General features: G+C 41.2%; 1 protein-coding gene across 6 annotated transcripts in view; it reads left to right on the forward strand.

Annotated features, from left to right (window-relative positions):
- NRP1 (neuropilin 1) overlaps nt 1-22,787 on the forward strand; it is a 138,151-nt gene that overhangs the window by 84,272 nt on the left and 31,092 nt on the right. For all 6 annotated transcript variants that reach the window (XM_082740756.1, XM_082740755.1, XM_082740753.1 and 3 more), the window contains 2 exons: nt 12,879-13,034; nt 16,454-16,598. In XM_082740756.1, coding sequence (XP_082596882.1) covers nt 12,879-13,034; nt 16,454-16,598 — 301 coding nt within the window. The remainder of the gene's footprint in view (nt 1-12,878; nt 13,035-16,453; nt 16,599-22,787) is intronic.

A 22,787-nucleotide genomic window follows, 5' to 3' on the forward strand; every position in this document is an offset into this window, starting at 1 on the left:
CATCAGCTCCTCACAGGATTGTTAATGCCAAAGAGAGGAGTTTTCTTGGACACCTGCACTTGCAGATTCTCCATTGGCACATGAAATTCTCATTAACGTGACAGGCCCACCTAGATCCCTGAAGAAATACATGGAAAATCGGTGTAAAAGGACGCCGTCAGGGTTTACAGGCCAAGAGGCTATGATTTAGACCATCGCCCCCATCTGCAAGTCTTTAGTTTCCAGAAATTCATCCTTGTGTTTGTTTTGAAACCAAGCTTTTAGGAGGAGGGAGAAAAATTAAAGGCTTGACTTACTGGAAAACTAATAATAAACAAGTCATTTGCTCGTGTTAGAAGAGACAGATGCTGTTTGAGTACAAATGTGTGTTTATCCGGAGGCATTTAGGGATCTCCTCACTAGTGCAGATGAAACTTCATGAATAACATGGAACCACAGCTTCTGAAACAGAAGTATACTTTACCTGTACAGGATGTTTAATATTTTCTGGGTCTTTTAGATTTAAAGTCTCTTTGAACTGCTGATAGATTGGAAAGATGTATGTGTCCATAACCAAAGTCACTGCTTCTAGAAAAATTATCCCACCTCCTCTGGGGGAGGACCCAGGTCCAGAATCTCTCCCACGAGGCTTGCTTGTGAAGCAGCTTCTCAGAGACCCTAAGATAGAAATACAAAGATCACAAAAAGCCCGAAATCTGCATTCATTTCCTTAACCACACACAGCCATAATTGCAACATCTTTTTTTAAAGATTTTGTTTATTTGAGAGAGAGAGAGAATGAGAGTGAAAGAGAGAGCATGAGAGGGGTGAGGGTCAGAGGGAGAAGCAGACTCTCCACTGAGCAGGGAGCCAAATACAGGACTCGATTCCAGGACTCCAGGATCATGACCTGAGCCAGAGGCAGTCGCTTAACCAATTGAGCCATCTAGGTGTCCTATAATTGCAACATTTTATAAAGACCACACGTTAATTAGGTAAAACCGTAGAGACCTACAACTAATGTAGTGAAATTTTGATGTCATTCCCTTTTAAAAAACATAGGAAGGGTATAAGAAAAGTCTAAGACACCAGATACATAAACAGCCAATGTATAAACATCCTGTGTGCATCATGCTTACATCTAACTTAGCTCCAAAGCAAAAGGTTTGCATGAGGTTGGGAGCACGACTGATACTGTGAAAAAATTTTTCAAGTCCTGCTGTTCTCTGGTGTCCTGTTAAGTCTGGGGTGACTTCTGGGAGGAAGGACACATACGAAGCTACTGAGAGGTCATTTGAGAAATAAGTAAAAGGAATCCTTCACACAGCATGAGCCGAGCCAATGAAACTCATTACTCAGCCGACTTCAGTGTCACGTAGTGGACTTTTCGAAGGACTGGGAAGTGTATGAGTAGTTGTACTATTTGCAGTTATACACACCAAGATGGAAATAATCACCTTCCTAGCTTACACGTACAAGTTAGTTGCTCAGACACTAACTTCGACTTTAACGACAGGCAGTTGGCTTTCGTTTGGAAGAAAGGAGTTTCAGGCCTTGCCGGCAAGGCTGGACTGACATGGCGTTGAATTTAAATTCCAACAGAATATTTGAGCATCTGCTGAGGATGAGACACTGTAGATAAGGGCCAGGTGCATTTGAAATGAAAGATTCTGACCGTCCTTCAAAAGAGTTACAATGTGGGTACCACAGGCAAAACCACACACATGCACACACACAATTACCCAAGTGACTAAGAGAAAAAAAAAATATTAGGGTCACATTCCTATGGTTAATGTGTGTACAAATGCTTCATAATGATCCTCATAATAACTGTGGGTTGCCCCCTAAATGGAGTGAGCCTTGGCATTTTTGTTGGCGAGAGGAGAAGACTAAGGCTTGGGGTGGTTAATTAACTCACGTAACGTTGTCCAGGTCACTTTTTAATGTCAAAGCCGCTGAAGTATTTCTGGGGCCTGTGCTTTATGCCCCCACATGCTGTCTGTATCCCCCCCCCCCCAGTTTTTTTCCCTGTAGTCTAGAATGTATTGAGCATTCTTAATGCAGTCTACCCGCCCTGCATGGAGATTGATTGTCTACTTGACTTTTTCCCTCACTGGGTAAAGGGCAGGAATCTGGGAACCTTCCCTCTCTTTCACTTATTTGTGTGATAAATGAGTAATTGCTGGTCACCAGCGTCCCTCCCCAGAAACAAAAATACTCACCATTATACGCTTGTGGTCTGAATTCCTTGCCTACTCCTTAAATGTTTGAGTCGTGAACGGCAGGATTCCAACAGCAGTGTGAATCCCTGAAGTAAACCTAACAATTTTCTTGCCACTTTGCTGAGATGTTTTCTTTTACATGTAGAAAGGGAGATAGGGCAGGACCGGACCGCGGCGTGTGCCATTAGGGCCCCAGAGAAACGTCCCTGACTCATGCAGAGTGAGGCTGAGGTGTGTCCCCAGGAATGCCGGGAGTCCCAGAGGCAGGAAAAGTGTTCACTGCAACACATTTACCCCAGCAATGCCGTGCACACTCAAGGAAAGTAGGCTTTCCTTGTCTCTCTGTCACCAGCCAGGCCCTTCCTGGCCTGGACCTGTGGACCACATGAAGGCCCACGCAAAAGGTGATGTGTGCTGGGAGGAGGGGGCAGGTTGGACCCGAAATTTGCCCTCTAAAAGAAGCCCTGCCAGGAGATATTAGATAGAGGGAAAATACTCATCATATCAGATATTTCGAAACACAGGCATCTGGGTGGGATATTTTTCCAGCTGATTCTGCCTTGAGCTCATCAGTCTTGGCCCCTTCCCTGGCCAGAGTCTTACCTTATCTCACAAGATCTGGTATGAATGACTCGATTGACTCTCTTCCTTAAAGCCCATTTTACTCTTTCTTCAGGGACTCTTTCTTCTTTGGGATTCCATAACGCCTCCTTGGTCAGCATGGTGGCACTTTGTATTTGTATACTTGTATACTTTGTCTTATATTATCACTATTTCCACATAGGCCTACTTGCTTCCAAAACCTGGAAAACAATAAACGTGTGTTGAGTTTAATGGACTAGATGTTTCTATCTGGATACGCAGCATCCTTTGGTTTAATTTCACACTTGGAGTTCAGGTACCCATGCCATGTGCAGCACGGCGATTGAGCTGTAAGACACATGTGAGCATGCCCCCAGCTCCCTTCATTAGCTGGTAGTTTGCCCCCAGATGTTTTAGTAAGAAGAACAATAACTGATGTTTCTCTCCATAGTATAGTCCTACTGAAATTATGCACAGAGATAATAAATTGTGCTAAGTTGTAAAATGGTTGTAATCCAGACCATCCGTTATCCATCCTTCCATACTGTACCCTTTTGGTTTGGGCAGAGACAGATATCAGGAGTCAGATATCTGTCTACACAATCTGCTCGATCTTACGGGATAGCTAGTGTTACATCCCTGCGGTCAGATGGATCAGTACCACTGGACCTGCCAGCTTGCTCGTGCCGACCTCCCGCGTGCAATCTACTAGGAGATCTACTAGCAATCTACTAGAAGACCTGAAGTCTTCTACTAGGAGAATACTTTCCGAGTTTTTGTAGGTCTTATACATAAGCAATAACAGGAGGAACCGAGAGTTATGGCAGGAGAGCACTACGCCGATGTAGTAGACACTGACTTCAAACGTCTTTGCTGTGAACCCATCTAGCAAGAGCACAACTCTCCCATGAGGCTTGTCACTAAGAGACCTACACAGTGTTTATACATATTTGAACTGGTTACAATTATTTCTAACCTGTGGCATATTTCCTTTTCTCTCTTAAGAAATCCCAATTAAACAATTTTTACCGTAACATTTTTAAGTTGAATTCTTAATGGAGTTTCTAGAAATTGCATTTGGTCTGTTCTGAATACTTGTCCTCTTCCCACATCAAAGGATTAGGCTCAGGCTTTAAATTTAATGTAACTTACAAACATGCATTCAAAAAATGTTAATTGGGAGTACTAAGTCCCTGAGTCCTTTACTGCCCAACAAGAGTCCCTGAAAATCTTAGTTAGAAAAGGCGTTTTTTGTGTGTGTCGTCTTCGTGACTGAGCTGTTGAAGGTTTCAGAGGTACCCGTGTGCAAGGTGACATGATACTGAAGCAATGAACCTTCTTCATTTTAAAGAAGAAAGGAGTTCGCAGGCATGTATATGTCTTAAGAAGATTAATATCTTTTCTTAAGATCTAGGCATGGGGGTTTAACCAGCCTTTCTCTTCATCTCTACCGGAGGGTTTCAACTGGTCTTAGATGTTTATTTGTATCCCAGAGTCTAGAGAAACCCTAACACATTTCACTTTCTCCTTCTTTTTTATCAGAATAGAATGTGCCCTGATGTCCAGAATTTACAGGTTTCTCATGTAAGAAAGGAATTAAATGGAATATCTGTCTGATTTTTCTGTACACAATTATATCTGTCCAAGAAAATATGGAAGGAAAAAAACCTCGGGTTTCGCAGAGGGTATGTGAAGACTTTTGCCCACTTTAAATATGTTTCATAAACTAAGTTGAGCATTTTGGGGGTGGGCGTCCCAGTTCCATGTACTTCTGTCAAACCAAAAGTCTTCAAAGCCTGATGCTGTCTCCATCACACTGTGGAAATGTAGACCAGCCGTGGTCCCTCTATTCTAGAACATTTGATCTTTATGGTTTCTATACTGGAGTGATTTGAGTAGCTGGATTCTGGAAATGTCTGCAGTTGAAATACGAAAGGATTAACCTGCTGCACGGAGTCCCTTTTGTTTCTTTTTTTGTCTGTGCCACTTGCCAATTTTAACAACTACAGCAGATTTTACTATTTAAACAGAACCAGATGGAATTCCAGTTCAAAGAACATATCAGAATTAAATATTTCTTTTTAATTAGTTGCTTCTGATTTATGCAAAAAAAAAATGAGATAGAAAGAATGTGCAATGAATTCAGACACAAAGGAACCCACGTAAACATTATCTGTCTTTATCGGCCAAAAAAGACCAAGGTCAGCCCTTATTTGGGGATTTAGTTTTTCTTGCCCCTTTCCTTGTTCTTGTGCTATAAGGACAGTGGAAAGTCTAGGAAACCAGGCTTTCCACCGCATTTGTGCTGTGACAGCCTTATCTAATGTTATTCTAAATGGCTGGCTCATAGCTTCCGATAGAATTCATCTTTCGCTCACGTAGTATTGTTTTTCTACCAGAGTTTTGTTACAACCAGTAGTTTGTTTCCACCCAAGGAAAGGCTTTCCTTTAATTTAGCAATGAAAAAGAGAGGGGGAGAGAGATTAATTCAGGCAATTAAGACCAGAAAAGAAAATTGGCAAGGCTCTTCCTGCATTACACTTTTCTCATACTTGGATATTTTTACTCTTTACCAACATTTTAAAAGCGTTTCCTCATTCATTATTGTTTGCTAACAATGATCCATCTCTACCATCTTGTTTTTCAACAGTGTAACTGAATCATTTGCAAAGGTTTGCTTTCTGGTAGTCAGTGTAAATGTTAAACCCATGGTCAAGGTCATCATAAAGGGTTTCAAATTCTCTGTAATTATACAAAATTGTATTTTTTAAGAAGAAGAATCAGATTTTATTATTATTGAGGAAGCAATCTCTTTCTTTCGATAATCACCACATTTTGCAAGAGGAATGGGGCAACAGCCTGGGTGTAGTGTTTGTACATGGGCCATGGATCTGATCTGGGTGAGTCCCAGCTCAGTCACTGGTGAGTTATGTGACTCTGGACAGGGTCCACACATCTCTTTGTTCCTCAGTTGCTTTGTCCATAAAACCTTCCATGTGTGACGGTTGTGAGAACTGAAAGAGGTAATGATTGTAAATTTAGCCCTTAGTAAAATGCCTGACACAGAGAGATTGCCCTATGATTTTTCTATTAATATAGTAACTTTAGCCATCAGTATTTTTTATGTGATACAGTAATAGTGAAAAAATACATAAAGAGATAGAGAACTATGTCACTGGTTATAAAGTGATTATATTCCAGTTGGTAACTATACAAAGTCCAAGAGGTTAAGGAACACAAGGATCAGATGCTTGAATTAAGCCCACAGATCCTAGAACAGCACTGATGTTCAAATGCTCAGGCCCTATCAAAAAACATGTGTGTTATCTAAGGAAATGAGACAATTGCTTAAAAATATTTTCTTTAGCTTAGAGTGTCTAGTGATGAATTAAACAGCTCTTTGAGTCATCAGAGATGCTCTAAAAAAAAAAAAATCCGACATGCTCCCCCCACTTCATAATATTTTTCCTGTTTTTAATCAGACTTCAGTCCTTTGTCCTGTATTTTTTCAGGCTCTTGTCTTGACCTGCTTTGGGAATGTTAAGAGCTGGTAAACGCTCCCTGCCCAATGCTGCTCAATGGGAAGTATTTTATTGAGCAAGACAGATTTTCATTTTAGAAATGAGGCTTTCCACATTATGACATTACCAATAGCTGGTTATGTATTATTACAGAAAGCCACGATATTCATTTCATGGCTCGGAGGCTGCATGCTGGTGTTTAACCAGCAGTTCGCAGAGGTTTGCTACATGATTAACTACACAATGCTGAAACGTGCGCTTTGTCCTCAAATGATTCCCAGTAGAAAGTGTGCCTCTCCTGGCTTCTCTTTATCTGGGGAATGTGTTTCCTGTCATTACTAAGACAATGCCATGGCCGTAAAGAGCATGTGGATTATACACATAGACATCTTCCAACAAAGAGCTAGTTGGGATCATGGTCAAGGTCCATGCCATGGAAGGGGCCCCCACCCCACAGGAGCGGCTAGGACCCCATCCCCGGCCCCCCAGAAGCAGGTGGGGACCTCTGTTTTCTTCTACGAGTGTGCCTCTCCCCAAACCCAAGATGAAAGTTGGGCTTTCCTCTTTTGTATCTGCAGTCTAGCGATATTGTCTCCTTGGGGGTGGAACACAGTGAAAGTGAGACGTGGGTAGGCATTCTAGCAACAGTGTTAGAATTTTATATTTGCATTGGAAACAGAATATAGTATTGGGTCACTTCTGCTGATGGGGCTACATAAGCTAACTTAGAGAGTGGCCGTGAGAGCTCAAAAGGAGTGTGCTAAACTTCTATAAAATAGTCTACATTCAACCAGATAAGTACCAGATGTTTATGTTCGTCACACACACAGAGTGAAACATTTGACAATTTTAGCAAGTGCATTGATGCACGGCTCCGTACATCCCCCGCCTCCCATTCTCACACCCCCTCACTATCACCCTTAATGTTAAACAGAAGTGCGTCAAACTCAGATGTGAAATCACATCCATCTTCCAATTAAAATTAAAGCAGCTGTGAAATAATGATATTCTTTCAAAATGAGAAGATAGTGATTGGAACAGAGCTGATTGGATTTAGGGAAAGCAGGTTACTTAATTATGGTTATTGTGTGTCTGAGTTTTTATGGAAAGAAAGGAAGTATTGTTCAGGACGATGAACCCTCCAAAACACAGAGGGGTGGCATTATGTAAAACCGTTCTGGGGTTGTAGCTTTGTCTTTCCAGCTGCCTGTCTTGGGTCGCCAATCTTGTCTATTATGATGTGAGGTTGGTGAGAGCTCATCATAATTCAAAAAGCTAACCCACCAAGAGGATGGCCAGTGGCTGATTTTGAATAGTCTTCATGAAAACTAATTATGTTGGCTTGAAAATGACCAGAGAATACTCTTAAAAGAGCAATACACTTCTTTAAAAAATAAATAAATAAATAAAAACGAAGAGCGATACACTTCTTGACAAATAAGGGCTACAGTGGTGAGGGAGACACAGTAAGTTGTTTAGGGTCCATTTATTTCTTTCATTCATGTCCTCCTGCTTCCCTCTGTACTTCCTGCTCCTTCTTCTCACCAGAACATTCGTTGTTTCTTGTGCTATTTGCCAACTTCTACTGTGTATCCTCCAACACCTGTCTTAGACATCAGAGTCCACTGCAAAATGTCTGCAGTGCCCCGACTCCCATGGGTCTGCATAAAACGTTGACTCCTTCCTCCGAGCAGTGCCCCATTCTGTCATCGTGTGTGTGTGTGTGTGTGTGTGTGTGTGTGTGTGTTTCTCACACCCATACTGCTCTTTTGTCCTCATCCCTTACTATAGAACTTAGAGGAGAAGAGGTATGAAGTGTCCACTGAGTGAATGTCAATTAAGTTGAATAAAAATGTTCACAGGTAGTGGACCAATCAAACAGATTATGCAAAAGCCTGCCTGTGGAATATAATCCAAAGCCGTTGGAAAATACTTTGGATATGAAAATCTAGCCATCCAACTAAACAAAAATCAAGTTCTCAAACCTAGAGGTAATACGACCTCATTTTGTTAATGAAAAAACATACATACAGCATCCACATGTATTTTGAATGGAAAAGAATATTCTGGAACACTCATCGCTGACTATTTCCTAATGTTGGTCTTACAGAGATTTTATTTTCTTCTTTAATCTTTTCTGCCTCTTATACATTTTCACTAGCTATTACTTTTCTCTATCAAAAAACAGACACTGCCTAGAAGAAGTCACAACATTCTGGATGGAAGTAGAACAAAAACACAGCATGATAAGTTCAGCGGTAGAGATGCGAGCCATGCACCAAGCATCCCCAGGGGGAAGAAGGGACTTCGCGTTCTGCCTACCAGACCAGGAAGAGGGAAAAGTGATTTGTAGTCAGAAAAGAGGAAAAGGTTATTTTGGGTCAAGAGAACTTCATGTGGCAAGGCAGGGAAACAGAAGGGCTTATCTTGTGTGAGGAGTAACAAATAATTTAATGTGGCTGGAAGGTACAGTTGGAGAGCAGGTGGGACTCAGAAGGTCAACAGAGGCCAATGTCATGATTAGCAGAGCCAACTTCTCTGGTGAGAGGAGTGTAAACACCCAGGCTTTAGGCAGTAAGGCCTTCTGGGTCTCCGGACACGACTCGGGGAGTGTGAGCCGCAGGGCTTCTGAGGCTGATGGTGATGTATCTCTGCCAAAGCCGAACGCTGTGGGGGCATTCCTCGAAGATACCTACGGAGAAAAGACTTGAAAGAACTTCGCTGGTGCTGCCGGGGGAGAGCTCCCACGGTGCTAGGGAGGCTGTGTCTTGTTAGAGTTCTGGGTACCATCCGGTTTTAATTGCAAAAGTTCAGGCCCCAGCCCTGATGATTTGGGAGGTTGTCATTCATCCTTGCTAAACCCAGTGGCAGTAATGTGAGGAAGAAAAATGAAATGAAATTTCAAGTATCCCAGTGTGGGATAAATAAGAGAATCTGCAGAGTTTTAAAGCACAGCAGGAAATTTTATGCAATTACAAGAGGAGGTTGCCAATGCATTTCATTGCTGTTGAGAAAGGAAAACATTGTTTTCTTTTTTTATAAGGGATTCATGCATATGTTTTGGGGCCTTTCTATCTGGGATGCTGGACATCTCCCGTGTTGGATGCCTGTTTAATTCCTGTCAGTTACTCCTTCCTTTGAAGTCCATTGTTTCTAATGCCTAGGATTTTTCTAGTTGACAACCAATTAACTACTTTCCTACCTGGTAACCAAATTTTACACTAAAATCAAAATTTAAAAATTAGCAGAAGGGACAGCCCGGGGATGACGTTCTAGAGTTATTTCAAATCAGCCTGAGCTGAATATTCACTCTTGGGGATTTAATCATTTCTAAACTGAAGAGCCATTTGTAAGTTTGACAGGAAGAGTTTATTTAAATAGCTCTGCTTCATGCTCCCTTGGACGTCAAGATTTTAAGGGCCCTTCAGCTTGAAAGTGGATATGGCATTGGGCATGACCCAATGGATAGTCAGTAAAGCACTAAGTGTTCTGAGAGCCTTTGAAAACAGTTGAAATTGTGGAGTGCAACCAAGTCCAGAGTACCCATTAACTCTCAGACTGCAGCGTTAGGAAATCAAGAGAGTTTTTGCAGCAACTTAAAATCCCCTGATTATTTGTCTGAAATAGAGTTAGATTCAGGGTTCCCAAATAACATACAGAACATCCAGTTAAATTTGAGTTTCCAGTAAACGAATGACCAGCTCTTAGTATGTCCCAAGATTGCAGGGGACATACATGTATGAAAAATAGGTGTTGTTCCTCTGAAATTCAAATTTAATGGAACAGACTTTATTTTTATTTGCCAAATCCAGGAAACGTGGACTGCCTCCCTTTTTTGAAATTTGTGTACAAATTCATACAAAGCCTTATGGCTCACATGTGAAAAAAAATTCAAATTTCAGTTAATGAGTAGAGGCGCTTGGTAAAAATGTGTGGGGTAAATATTTATTTGTTAAATTAAGATTAAAGCACCTACTCTTATTATCCTAAACTCTTAATTTCTATTCAAGCCTTCCTCTTTTTTCCTCTTAAATCCGGCAAAAGCCCGAGCCTAAACTTTGTATCTTTAAAATCAAGTAAATGAAATAAGGACAGTTTTACATTGAATGGTGCTCCCTTCCTTTCCAGATGAAATCTCCTATTGTTGAATTGTGTAACTTCAAGTTGGCCTTTATGGGCTAGTGATATAGCTGTTTTTCCTGGATGTAACTTTTTGTTCAGTTTTTGAAGTGAATTGGCAACATGTTGATTTAACTTCTCCAAGGGCCTTCAGGAAAAAGCAATTCATGAAAGACAATAGTCATTCTTCATGAGGCTGACTGTACATAAAATGGAAATTCTTTAGGTGTTCACGGCCTATAGGACCGGAGGGTTAATTGGAATTTTGTTTTCTGAAAATTGGGTTGTCAGGCAGTAAGTGGAAAACAGGCTTCTGAAGTGCTGGAGGTGGGTAGGGGGTATGTTTGGGGTTTTTTATTTTTGTTTTTTTTTTTGCTTTTGTTACTGTTCTCTTTGGAAAATGACATTCTCTTACCTCTTAATAATGAAAGTGCTGTTGAAACATCTTATTAATGTTGAGTAGTTGTAATGTGCAGTTACTTTCTGTGTCCTTTAAAAAGTATTTGCCGTATGCTTGGGTATCATTTCTTTAAAGTATCTGCATTATACACAAATAAAATAGGCAGAAGGTATAATAAATAGAGGGAAGCAATTTTAAGCAAAAAAATCAAATTTATCCTTAAGAAGAAATTAAATATATTTTGAACGTATAGAAACTAGTAATGATTTTTGTTTTAAGATTATTCTTGGTTACTAATGATGGAAATAAGAAAATAATAAGAAAGAATAAAAACAAAACTATAGTTGACCCTTGAACAACCTGGGTTTGAGCTGTGAGGGTAAAAATAAGTGGATTTTTTTATAGTATGATACTGTAAGTGGCTGTCCTTATGATTGCCTTAATTACATTTTCTCTTCTGTAGCTCACTTTATTGTAAGAATATAGAATATAATATGTATATAAAATGTATCTTGATCCATCATTTATGTTATCTGTGAGGTTTCTGGTCAACAGTAGACTATAAGTAGTTGAGTTTTGGGGGAGTCAGAAGTTATGCACTGAGTTTCGACTACGGGGCAGGTTGGCACTCCTAACCCCACACATATGTTCAAGGGTCAACTGTATTTTACTTTACTGGAAACATGGAATCATTGGAAGTCAGAGATGAAAGGGGCCTTCTGGGTTATCTTGTCCAACTCCTTTATTTAGCAACTGAGGACTGGAACCCTAAAGACGAAGTGACTTGCCCAAGGCCTCACAGCTAGCCAGTGGCAGGACCAATCCAAGACTCCTGAGTGCCCGATGCTTAGATCTTTGTCCTGCCCACTCATGTCACAGGGTCACAGGAGCAACCCAAACCACCGCACACCTCTGGCAGGAAATCATGGACCTTGAGGCTTTGGTCACCCTCTGTCATCACTGCTGCGATGCCCTCCAAGCAGCCCAACCTTCAGGGGTATGAGACAGGCTTGTGAGAGACAAAAACCAGGCTCTGGTGTTGAGGAACTTCTCCCTTAAAAACTTACAGTCAGAGCTCACAGCCCCAGACATTGTCACACGGAGGCATCAGTCCTTCCCACATGATGCCTTGGGATCCACCTGCCTCTGGAGCTGAACTGCAAGAAAGGCCGTGGGAAGACAGGGGGAAGGAGGAGATTTAAAAATGACAAGGGGCGCCTGGGTGGCTCAGTGGGTTAAAGCCTCTGCCTTTGGCTCAGGTCATGATCCCAGGGTCCTAGGATCGAGCCCCATGTCGGGCTCTCTGCTCAGTGGGGAGCCTGCTTCCTCCTCTCTCTTTCTGCCTACCTCTCTGCCTACTTGTAATCTCTGCCTATCAAATAAATAAATAAAATCTTTAAAAAAAAAAGATGAAACAAAAATCCTTACTCTATCTTCCTTTTCTCCCCTCCATTCCAGATTATACATCTCTGGCCCATTTTCCAAACCACAACACTCACGGTGGTTTCAGAGTTGTATCGTATCTGTCTGCAATTTGTTTCTAAGAGGGTAGACACTTCCGAGTGTAATGGGAGCCCATTAGACCTGAGCTCTAGTCCAAGCCTCTCCAAAGCCCAATGTGCAAATTAATCTTGTCTTGATTTTCTAATTGTAAAATGACATATATTACTGTGTTCTTTGAAAAGTGTTTTTATTTTGTAAAAGATTGTATTTATGTATTTGAGAGAGAGAGAGAGAGAGAGCACAAGCAAAGGCAGAGGGAGAAGCAGGCTCCCTGCTGAGCAAAGACCCTGACATGGGGCTGGATCCCACACCCTGGGATCATGACTTGAGCCAAAGACTAATGCTTAACTGAATGAGCCATCCAGGCACCCCATACCTGTGCTTTCCTTTAGAAGGAATGGAATGGGGAAGTTAGGGGTTGTTGGTGCCAGGTGGAATCGGGCTTATTGCTCTAAGGTGGATGAAAACTACACCGTGGAACCCACAGGAAAAGACGTTTCCGGTTATGGTGGTGCAGGGTAAAGGACTGACCACGCTTGTATTGTTTTGCAGGTAGACTTGGGTCTTCTGCGCTTTGTCACAGCTGTTGGGACACAGGGAGCCATTTCAAAGGAAACCAAGAAAAAATATTACGTCAAGACTTACAGAGTAGACATTAGTTCCAACGGGGAAGACTGGATCACCATAAAAGAAGGAAGCAAACCTGTCGTAAGTGTGACTGCCGTTCCCTTCCTGCCTCCACCACCAACGGAGTCTTTGAAATGGATGATCAATTTCTACTTGCTTGTTTGGGAGCTTTCTGTCTGGCCTGGTTTAGTTTGGGATTGATTTAAAATGAAAAGTGCAATTAGAGGTTTATATCTGACCAAGGGGGTCTCATGTTCCCAGATCCAGAAGCCAAGAGGAAATTATACAGATGTTTCCAAGAAAAGTCAATACCAGCCAAATTAAGTGTCAGACTCGAGAATCACTTTAAACCTCTCATGGGATATGGACTGTCCATGGGATAAGCGCTGTCCTCTTACAGCTTTAGGTGCATTGTTTTGTTTGGTTTCCCAGTGTTTCTTCCTTCTCTTTCACAGACTCCTTTTTTTCTCTCAGTAATGAGCTGGTTTTAGAAAACTCCTTTTCACCTATCCTCTGTGGCTCACAAACTAATTTACAAGTGTGTTTGGCTGCTTCTGTGAGAATGAATCGAAGGAAAGGCAGTTCGCAATGTTCTCTCAGATCACGCAAACGCAAGACGCCACCTCCTCACCGCCCTTAACCAAAGAAGCCACACCAGCAGGCCTTGTCCTGGGTGCCCTGCCCTAACTCATTTGAAACTGACATATTCTTCTCAGTCTGCCTGTTTATTTGAAGTTCCGCTTGCTCTGATTGACTAATCAAAAGATTTCTGAGAACTCTTACTCGCTGTCTCCCTCAAATTAAAAGCTTTCCCTGAAGCCAAGTAAAATGCATGGCATTGATAAGGATAGTAGCAAAGATCCAGGTAACTTGAAATTCTGAGTTTGGGAAGAGGCCAATTAATGTGTCTTTGTCTCTCTTTTGAGCATATGTGGCCTGGTTCTTTCCTCCTGGGTCTGGAACTAAGAAAAGCCTCCTGAGTGTGAAGATAATTCCCTTTGATTAGCTGCAAAGCCCCAACTCTTATTGAGGACAGACAGGATGAAAGTAGATATATAGACAGCTGCCCTGTGGGAGGAAACTTCTATGGACAGCAAGTTCAAGGCCATTGTCTAGCCCTGGAGGACATGGAACCAATCCTCCATCTGGGGACGAGAAACCCTCACAGCCAATGCTTTTGAAGTTTTAGCAAGTAAATTTTGACCCTAAGTTTCATGACTTATTCCTGAAATATTTTTTGGAAGACATGCCTAGTTTCAAACAAACAAACAAACAAAACACTGATGCCAAGGACATACCAACAAACAAAAGAATCCAGAGAGAGTGAGGAGAACTGACCTCAGGCCTCCAGGCCATTTCTTTAAAACATGAGGGCTGTTTCTCTGACATGTCCTCGTCAGCTGTTGGCCATCAGTTGTCTACATGGCCCAGACACCATGACGGGGACGTGTCAGGGAGCACACACAAGGTCTGAGGGGGTGTCTGACAATGCACAGTGTGAGGCCCACAATCCAGAGCATCCTGGGATGCAGAAGGTCTTCCAAAGTGGGAGGCAGAAGGGTTAAAGAAGGATTCAGCAAAGAAAAGGGTGTGGCGTCCTTCTGAGCACATTCATTGAAGTTAATGCAATCCGATCCTCCACCTGGAGTCTCCTTGTTGCTGCCCACTCTCCTTTCCCTGTTCTGGGGGGCCTCTCTGACGCTGGCCTCCACATCTTCCCCACCTTCTTCAGGGAGAGTTGGCCATAGCTCGTCAAGAGCAGCCTTCAACCAACGACAACTCCAGTCATCCTCTTTATGTTAAATGGAATGTCTGCACTTACATGGTTTTCAGCAAACGTAAAGTTCCCTCAGTGTGAGCCAGAGTTCACCCCCACAGCCTACGCTGGAGCAGGCAGCCCTCTTAACTGACGGCCAGTCTCTCCCTGAAGAGGACTTGTTGACCCTTCAAGCATTACGGCTGGGGACTCTACTCCCTCCGGCAACTACCCATTAGTCTTTGTCACACAAAAATGCTCCCATACAGATTGTTTCCCAGAGAGATTTGCTGAAGTAGGACAGAAATCTAAAGGCCATCACAGGCCAGGATAAATTATGATATTAAACCATCTCTGGAGAGAGATCAGGCTAACAGCCAACTTTCTAAAGCATTTGACCACCTTCCGTCATGCAGGCCACTTAAGCTAAATGAAGCAAAAACACCATCCCGACTCTTAGAAGTCTTTTCTCCCAGGGTTAAGAACAAGCCCTGGGAAACTGTGGTCCTCCTCTGAGAACTTACCTGGAAAGGGGGGCAGGAGTCCCCAGGCCTCTGAAGGGACCCAGTGACATCCAAGGGACACATCCTGACAGGAATGTGGCGTGGTTGTGTGATAAGCAGAACACTAGTAGCTTTTACTTTTCTGTGGGCTCTCCCCAGAGCAGAGCTGAAGTAAATGCCAGAGAAGTGGAGGTTTTCAGCTCCTCCAGAGAGAGGTCTAGTGCCAGAGTGTCCCAGCAAGATAGAGAGTGTCTGCTCCTCAGAGATCTTGCTGGAGAAAGGGGCTGTGGCACCACGCCTGGGCAGCGTGGCCCGTGGGGAACTTGTTCATGACTGGCACTTACTACTACATTTGCAGTTACCTGCTTCATCCTTTCCTAGAATAAAATGACTCATGTTTAAAACTAGAGGCAGGGGTCCTGGAAAAGTTGATTTCCAGTTGTATATCATTTATAATTCAGCTTTGATTTTGACCACTAAAACGTGATTTGAATAAAGACGGAAGTTATTACTTAACATTAGGGATAAGATTGTCCATCAAGAAATGGAGTTAAAAGGGGGGAAACTACTTGCCCAAGTGCTGTAGCTGGGAACATACCCTAGAATTTTCCAAAAGCTGGACCCTATACTGAACTCCAAAAGTACTCCTTACAGGGTTTCCTGGGAAAGTAAAGTGGTGTGAGTTCCCGTGAAATGTCTAGAGTATTTTGTAGGTCTGTATGATAGAGTTAATAATCTCCAACTTTTTGGATGATAGCACGTAGCCTTTAACAAATGTTACCTTTGAGGGGTGCCTGGGTTGTTCAGTCGTTAAGTGTCTGCCTTCATGAAGCTCAGGACCCTGAGATCAAGCCCCACATCAGGATCCCTGCTCGGTGGGAAACCTGCTTCTCCCTCTCCCACTCCCCCAGCTTGTGTTCCCTGTCTCACTGTCTCTTTGTATGTCAAATAAATTAAAAAAATGTTTTTTAAAGTGTTACCTTTGAATAGTGCTTTTGGAGGTTCTAGGCTCTCAGAATATTGAATAGATGATTAGGGCAACATTCTGTATTACACGTGATTTTTTTCTGGTGGCTATCATTTGAAAAAATAACAGGACAAGTTTTTGATGCTGTCTCAACCTTGATAGCCAGTGCTGAAGTTGTAAATAATTTTATAGGCATCTGTGAAAACATATTTTTGTATTTGTCTTACATCTAAAGAGTCTGTTGTTAAAGGGGCTTTTTTCTTTTTCTGTCTAGATCTTTCAGGGAAACACCAACCCCACAGACGTTGTGTTTGGAGTTTTCCCTAAACCACTAATAACTCGATTTGTCCGAATCAGACCTGCGACTTGGGAAACTGGCATATCAATGAGGTTTGAAGTTTATGGCTGTAAGATCACAGGTAAGGTCCAGCTGGAAAGCTGCCTCGTTTTGACTTATGGGAACTTTTAAATATAGGCAAAGTTATCTCACACAAGTGGGGTCAAGTCTATTTGGTGCTTAAGAGTATATTCTCCAGATTTAGACAGATCTGACTTTACCCCTGACAGATGTGTCTGTGCCCCTCGCTGGCTTATTTGGGGAGGGAACCGACTGTCTTTCAAAGCCTTTGTTATCTCAACTAGGAAACAGTCACGACAGCAGACCCGTGCAGGGTTGTTGGGATAATGGATTAGCACGTGGGTCTAAAGTACTCAGCACAGCCTGGTGTGTCGCAGGTGTTTGCCACTGGTCGGCAAGCTCCATGAAGACAAGCACTGAGCTTCCGTCCTGGACAGGTGCTTGGTAGATCTACAATTAAAAATTATTACATGGCATGCTGCTCTCTGTCACTTTATCTTTCTATTTTTGAAGGCTACTGGAGGCTGTGTCAGCCAAGATCAAGGAGGGGTTTACCTCCTTTTCCTACTAACTCCTCTGACAACTCTGGGTCTCGGTATTTAGCCATCATTTGTGGAACACATATACTAATGTTAGAAATTGATCGGTCAAGGTCTCTAGTTTTTTTGTTTCTTCTGACATGAATAGAACTTTAAAAGTTTCTGTTAAACTGATGTAAGTAGAGGGATTCTACCCACTGGAGAGATGAAGAAGACTCAGTCTGGAGGCATTAAGTGACTGAAAAGGTAGGCCAAGCAGGGCAGAGCTGAGAATAAAAGAACCGTCAGGACTATTACTCTCCTTGTATTCCTGTGGCTATCACTGCACTTATGACTGTCCACTGACCTTCCTGTGCGACCCTGCTGTATTCTGGAGTGAATAGCGGTCACACCAGAATTCCTTTCCATTGAAGTAAATACATTGCAAAGTGTCATTTAAAAAAAAAAAAAGGCAATACAATGTAACCTTCAAAATAAGATTAAAAGTTAAACAGAATCAGTAACTGATTGGTCAAAAAGTCATTAAAGGTGAATAACTTTTAAAAATCTCTGAACTATCTTTTAATATTGTGTTAGGGTATTTACTTTCTTCTTCCATGAATACCAACACTGTTGCTTCTATTTTTATCCTCTTTGCCATAATTATGTCTAGAGAAGGAAAACAAATTTTTGAAGCTGGGGGGAATATCCACCTGGGAAATTTTCAATGAAATTACAAGCCATTTGGAGAAAAGCACCAGGAGAAAAAAACTAAAGAGAAAAAAACTATACTAGTTTATAGGAGAGTCCATTTTGGAAAGGAAAAACTAACATCTGATTTCTTATTTATTTCGTGTTTATTTCCATCCCAGAGACAGACTTATTTGTTTTAAGATTGCAGACTTAGAAAGTTCAAAGCTTTGGAGGCAGGAATTAGTCAGAGAGGTCTGGAGAAAGAAGGAACACTGAAAAGTTAGATATAATCTTGGCTTTATTTTTGATCAGCGGTTACGTGAGGAAAAGTTCTAGGTAACTTTCAGATCATTACAAATTTGAGAAACTACCCATAAATTCATAGGAACAAGGTCATTTGAGGTCAGGGTGGAAATTTCTGTCTCATTTCTAATCTTATCTCACTATACAAAAAAAAAAAAAAAAAAAAAAGGAAGAAGGAGAAGTAACTTGGCGACTCCAAACGTATTGGTCCGAACTAAGACTCCCACGGTTCTCCTTTTCGTTAAATAAAACACACTTAAACTTGAACTGCTCTTTTCCATTTTCACAAGCATATCCATGAGAGTTCATTCTAGGCATGTAAGTCTTCACATGTGAAGAAGATGAATAACTTATTGGATTTTTGAAATAAAAATATCACATGACTTAATGTTAAAGGACTAGTTAAATGACCTATTTATTTAAACATTGGTATCTGCAACAGCGTATTCTTATTTTCACACATATTTTATTTTGCAATTATTTAAGGAGCTCTTTGTTTCCCCCAAAAGATACTGTTTTAGGCTCAGAGTGCAAATCTCTTTATCATGACCCCTGACATATTTTAGATACTCCTGGCTAGTACAGTAGCTACGGTCTCTAAATAATGGATGGGTTTTGGAGAAGGCAGCTTGGTATAATGACAGTCACGTGGACAGAAAGTGTGCAGACCTCTCCCCAGGCCTCACTCTGGACTGTCCACTTGAATGTGTGACCATGAGAGAGGACCATTTCCTCTCCCTGACCTCCATTTCCTGGTCAGTAAGACGGACTTTAATTCAGCTGTAAAGAAGATTAAACTGAAAGAATATAACACACTTGGCTTAGAGTAAGTGCTCACTAAATGGTACCCTGTAAATGAGAGAGGGCGTGGTGTTCCATGAACAGGGCCTAGAACAGGTCTCAGCAAGCAGAGTCTCTGAGGAGACAACGATATCCGTGTTTTCTTCTCGGTTGCCAGAAACAGATAGTTTCCATCTCTTAGAGGCCACTGTACCCTCAGAGTGGAGACTGATGCGAGAGAAACAAGGCTTCAGCACCCTTGCTGGACCAGAAGACCCATAAAGCAGGGGCCACGCTTCCCTTATTTTCTATTGTGTCATGTATGCCTGGACCATAACAAGCGCTCAATGCATTTATTTTTTATTAATTAATTAAAAATTAATTAATTAACTAACTAATTAATTCCTGGATGACTTGCAGTTCTATCTACAAACAAATTACTGAATTTCAAAATATTACCCTCTCCTCTTGGCTTGTCAAATCCTAACCCAAACTGGATTAAAACAAACAAAAACTATTGAATTAAAAGTTACCTCATGATATATCACTTGACTTCCAAAGTTTCTGGAACCCTCAAGTTTTCACCTAACTTTTATATTCAGCAATTCTTTTTTTTTTTTTTAAGATTTTATTTATTTATTTGATAGGCAGAGATCACAGGCAGGCGGAGAGGCAGGCAGAGAGAGAGGAAGAAGCAGGCTCCCCGCGAGAGCAGAGAGCCCGACACGGGGCTCGATGCAGTGCTCGATCCCAGGACCCTGGGATCATGACCAGAGCTGAAGGCAAAGGCCCTAACCCACTGAGCCACCCAGGTGCCCCCAGAAATTCTTTTTTAAAAATATAATAATCAAAAAAAATTTCAGAGTATATAGTAGGTGTCACTCCAGAAAGATATAAAGAAAAGAATATTGGGGCAAACCATTCTGCTTTATAGGTGATTGACAAAGGCGCATTTTCATTACTTTGACAAAGAAACTTCATCATTTGGACATATATGGATATTGAGAAAAATAACCTTGGAGAGTTATGACTTGAAGTATCAGAACATACTGCAATTCTGTTAACTTGTGTTTATTAACCGGAAGTCTCTTAACTGGCATTTCTGCACATATCGGTGTATTCCTCTGTTAGCCAAAGTTTGCAAGGATGACCTCAGGCATCACAATACCCTGAGTCATCATGGGAAGATTAAACTATGTTCATTCAGTTTCACCCATCAAATGCACCAATCTCCTCCTCCTTGGAAACTGAGTATTGGTTTACCAGTATATCCCACTGTTCCTGTTAAAACTGAGTACAGAGATTTTACTATAAAATAATATCAATAAAAAGAACTACCTTAATTCCCCACCACAGAACTCACCTCTCCCTTCCATCTGGAATTGCTTGTAATCCCACACAACTCCCCACAGGGTTGCCAAGTAAAGTACAGAATGTCCAGTTAAATTTGATGTAGATAAGTGACGAGTCATTTTTTTAGTACAAGTATATCCCATGCAGTATTGGGGACAGACTTGCACTAAAAATCACTCACTATTTTAAATTCTAATTTGGTTTGCCATCCTGCTTCTTCTTTTGTTATTTTTGATTGTTTGTTTGCTAAATGTGGCAACGCAACTTCCAAAGGATTTGACATGTAGCCAGGCACATCTGAGCCAGCCAACTATGGAAGAATAGAAGTAGATGTTAGCATCTCATTCAGACTTTGAATGATTAATATAATTTTTCTCCTAATCATTGCTAAAAGTGAGTCAAATAATTTTTAGTCAAGGGCAAATCAAGGCGTTTCTTCATTGTTCTTTTTGGGTAAGGCCGACTTACAGAAGGGATGTAACTAACTGTAACTAACTGTCCTGTGGATATGTTGGCTGAAGGAGGCTGGGCATCACATGGTTTGTGGGTGTGTAAAAAACACCCTAGCCAAGTCTGCATTAGAGAAAGCGCGTTAATCCGGTAAAGGTTGTGCTCTCCTTACAATATTCAGGTTAATTGTGTTTTTCTCCAGATGGTCACATCTGGTACTTATTACAAGCTAAACATTTTCTTTATAAAGGCTGATTTTGACTCAGTCAGGTGTGACCACAGCGCCCAAAAATGTGACTTCTATTTTTAGCACTATAGTTTTATAGACCCTCAGTAAAATACTTCTTATAATTTTTTTTCATCCCCATTGAATTTGCTCTGGGTTTCCAGATCCCAGCTTGGAGCAAATACTGTGACTGAATTATAGGAAGGAGTGCTTAACAAAAAATGACAGCTGCCTTTATTGTGCTCATAAGTTGATTCATTCAACAAATATTTATTAAGTAAATACCATAGAGAAACCAGGCTTGAGGAGTCATAGAAAATTTTTAGATATGGTGTGATTCGTGTCTCCAAAGAACTTAAAACCTGGTGAGGCAAATAGCGGCACTCCAAGAGCAGAATATGGTCATCTGTATAGTAGAGATGTAGATCAAGGGCTAATAAGAAGTCTCAGAAAAGGAGAACCACACCTTGTTGGAAAGATGAGGAAAATTGTAGCACTTGAAAACGGTTCAAGATTTTTAGTGGTTTAGATGGTGAGAAGGGCAAGATTATGGGGACTTTCAAGTGGAGGGAAAGGAACAGAATGAGAGAAAGCTTCCCTCCTTCTCACCACGATAAGGAAGTGATTTATTTCACTTGCCTCTAGAAAAATGGGGTAAATGAGGAGGGGCTTTGCAAAACCATGATCTGGAAAGCCTGGCCAGCTTGGTTGATAGTACATGCATAATTCTTGGTTGAGCCGGGACTGAATGCTTGGATAAAGAAATGACATGACCTGAAATGTACAACTCATGTGGAAAGTATCTGAGTAATTCATTCTTAAGGGCAGCTAACATGGACACAATTTAATTGCATTAAATATATGCCTCTCAGTTAAGATGGTTATATTTTTAAGCTGAATTTTAATTATATTATGCAAAGTTGAGTATTTCAAAGAAAAATAGGTTATCGATCTTATGGATGTCCTTGAAAGGAGAATGATTGATCAGTTTGTTATTAAGTCACCAATCAATTAATCAATGACTGATACTCTCCTTATGCTCAGAAGCGATTTGGGCTGCTGTAGAAGATACAGAAAGTTCTGATGCTGTTCCTTGACTTTGAGGATTTTCTAATCTAGCTGTGGAGACAAGATGACCAGTCTTAAAAACAAGGAAAGAACAATTTAATGCAAAACCCTGTGCTACTTCTCACACGGACCATCATATTTCTGAGGAGGGAGACTTCAGAACAAAGGCTAGAGTAGTTGGGGAAGTTTTCATGAAGAGTCTGAGGCTGGCTTCTAAGGTTTTAGTGGACCTTCTGTCTGCAGGAGGACAAGGAGCAGCAGGAACATTTTGATCAAAGGCAATGATGATGATTAGAGAAAAAAATGGATTAGCTGGAATATACTGTCAGTAAGAGGAAATAAAATTAGAAAAACAGTGTGAAACCAAAATAAAGGTGTCAAAAGCTGGATAGAGACCTTTTATATGGTCCTATAAATAGTAGAAAGCCATAGAAATTTTCTAAAGCTCTTTTATTATTGTGGTAAATATGCATTACATAAAATTTACCATTTTAACCATTGTAAGTGTACAATTGAGGTGTGTTATGTACAATCACAGTCCTGTGCAGCCATCACCACCATCCAACTCCAGAGCTTTTCATTATCCCAAACTAAAACCCTGTACCCGTTAAATTCTACCTCCCTATTCTCGCCTCCTACCAGCCCCTGGCAAACACCACTCTACTTCCTCTCTTTATGTGTTTGGCTATTCTAGGTACCTCATATTTGTCCTTTTGTGTCTGGCTTATTTTACTTATTTTACTTAGTGATGGAAGATTTTTGAGCCTAAGGATGATATTGCAGAAAAATGTTTAGGATAAATGAATCAGCAGTTATGGGTGGTATGAATTCACAGCTGGGGTCTGACAAGACAGCCAGA

Source organism: Mustela nivalis (genome assembly GCF_964662115.1).
Source record: "Mustela nivalis genome assembly, chromosome: 7".
NCBI classification, from domain to species: domain Eukaryota; kingdom Metazoa; phylum Chordata; class Mammalia; order Carnivora; family Mustelidae; genus Mustela; species Mustela nivalis.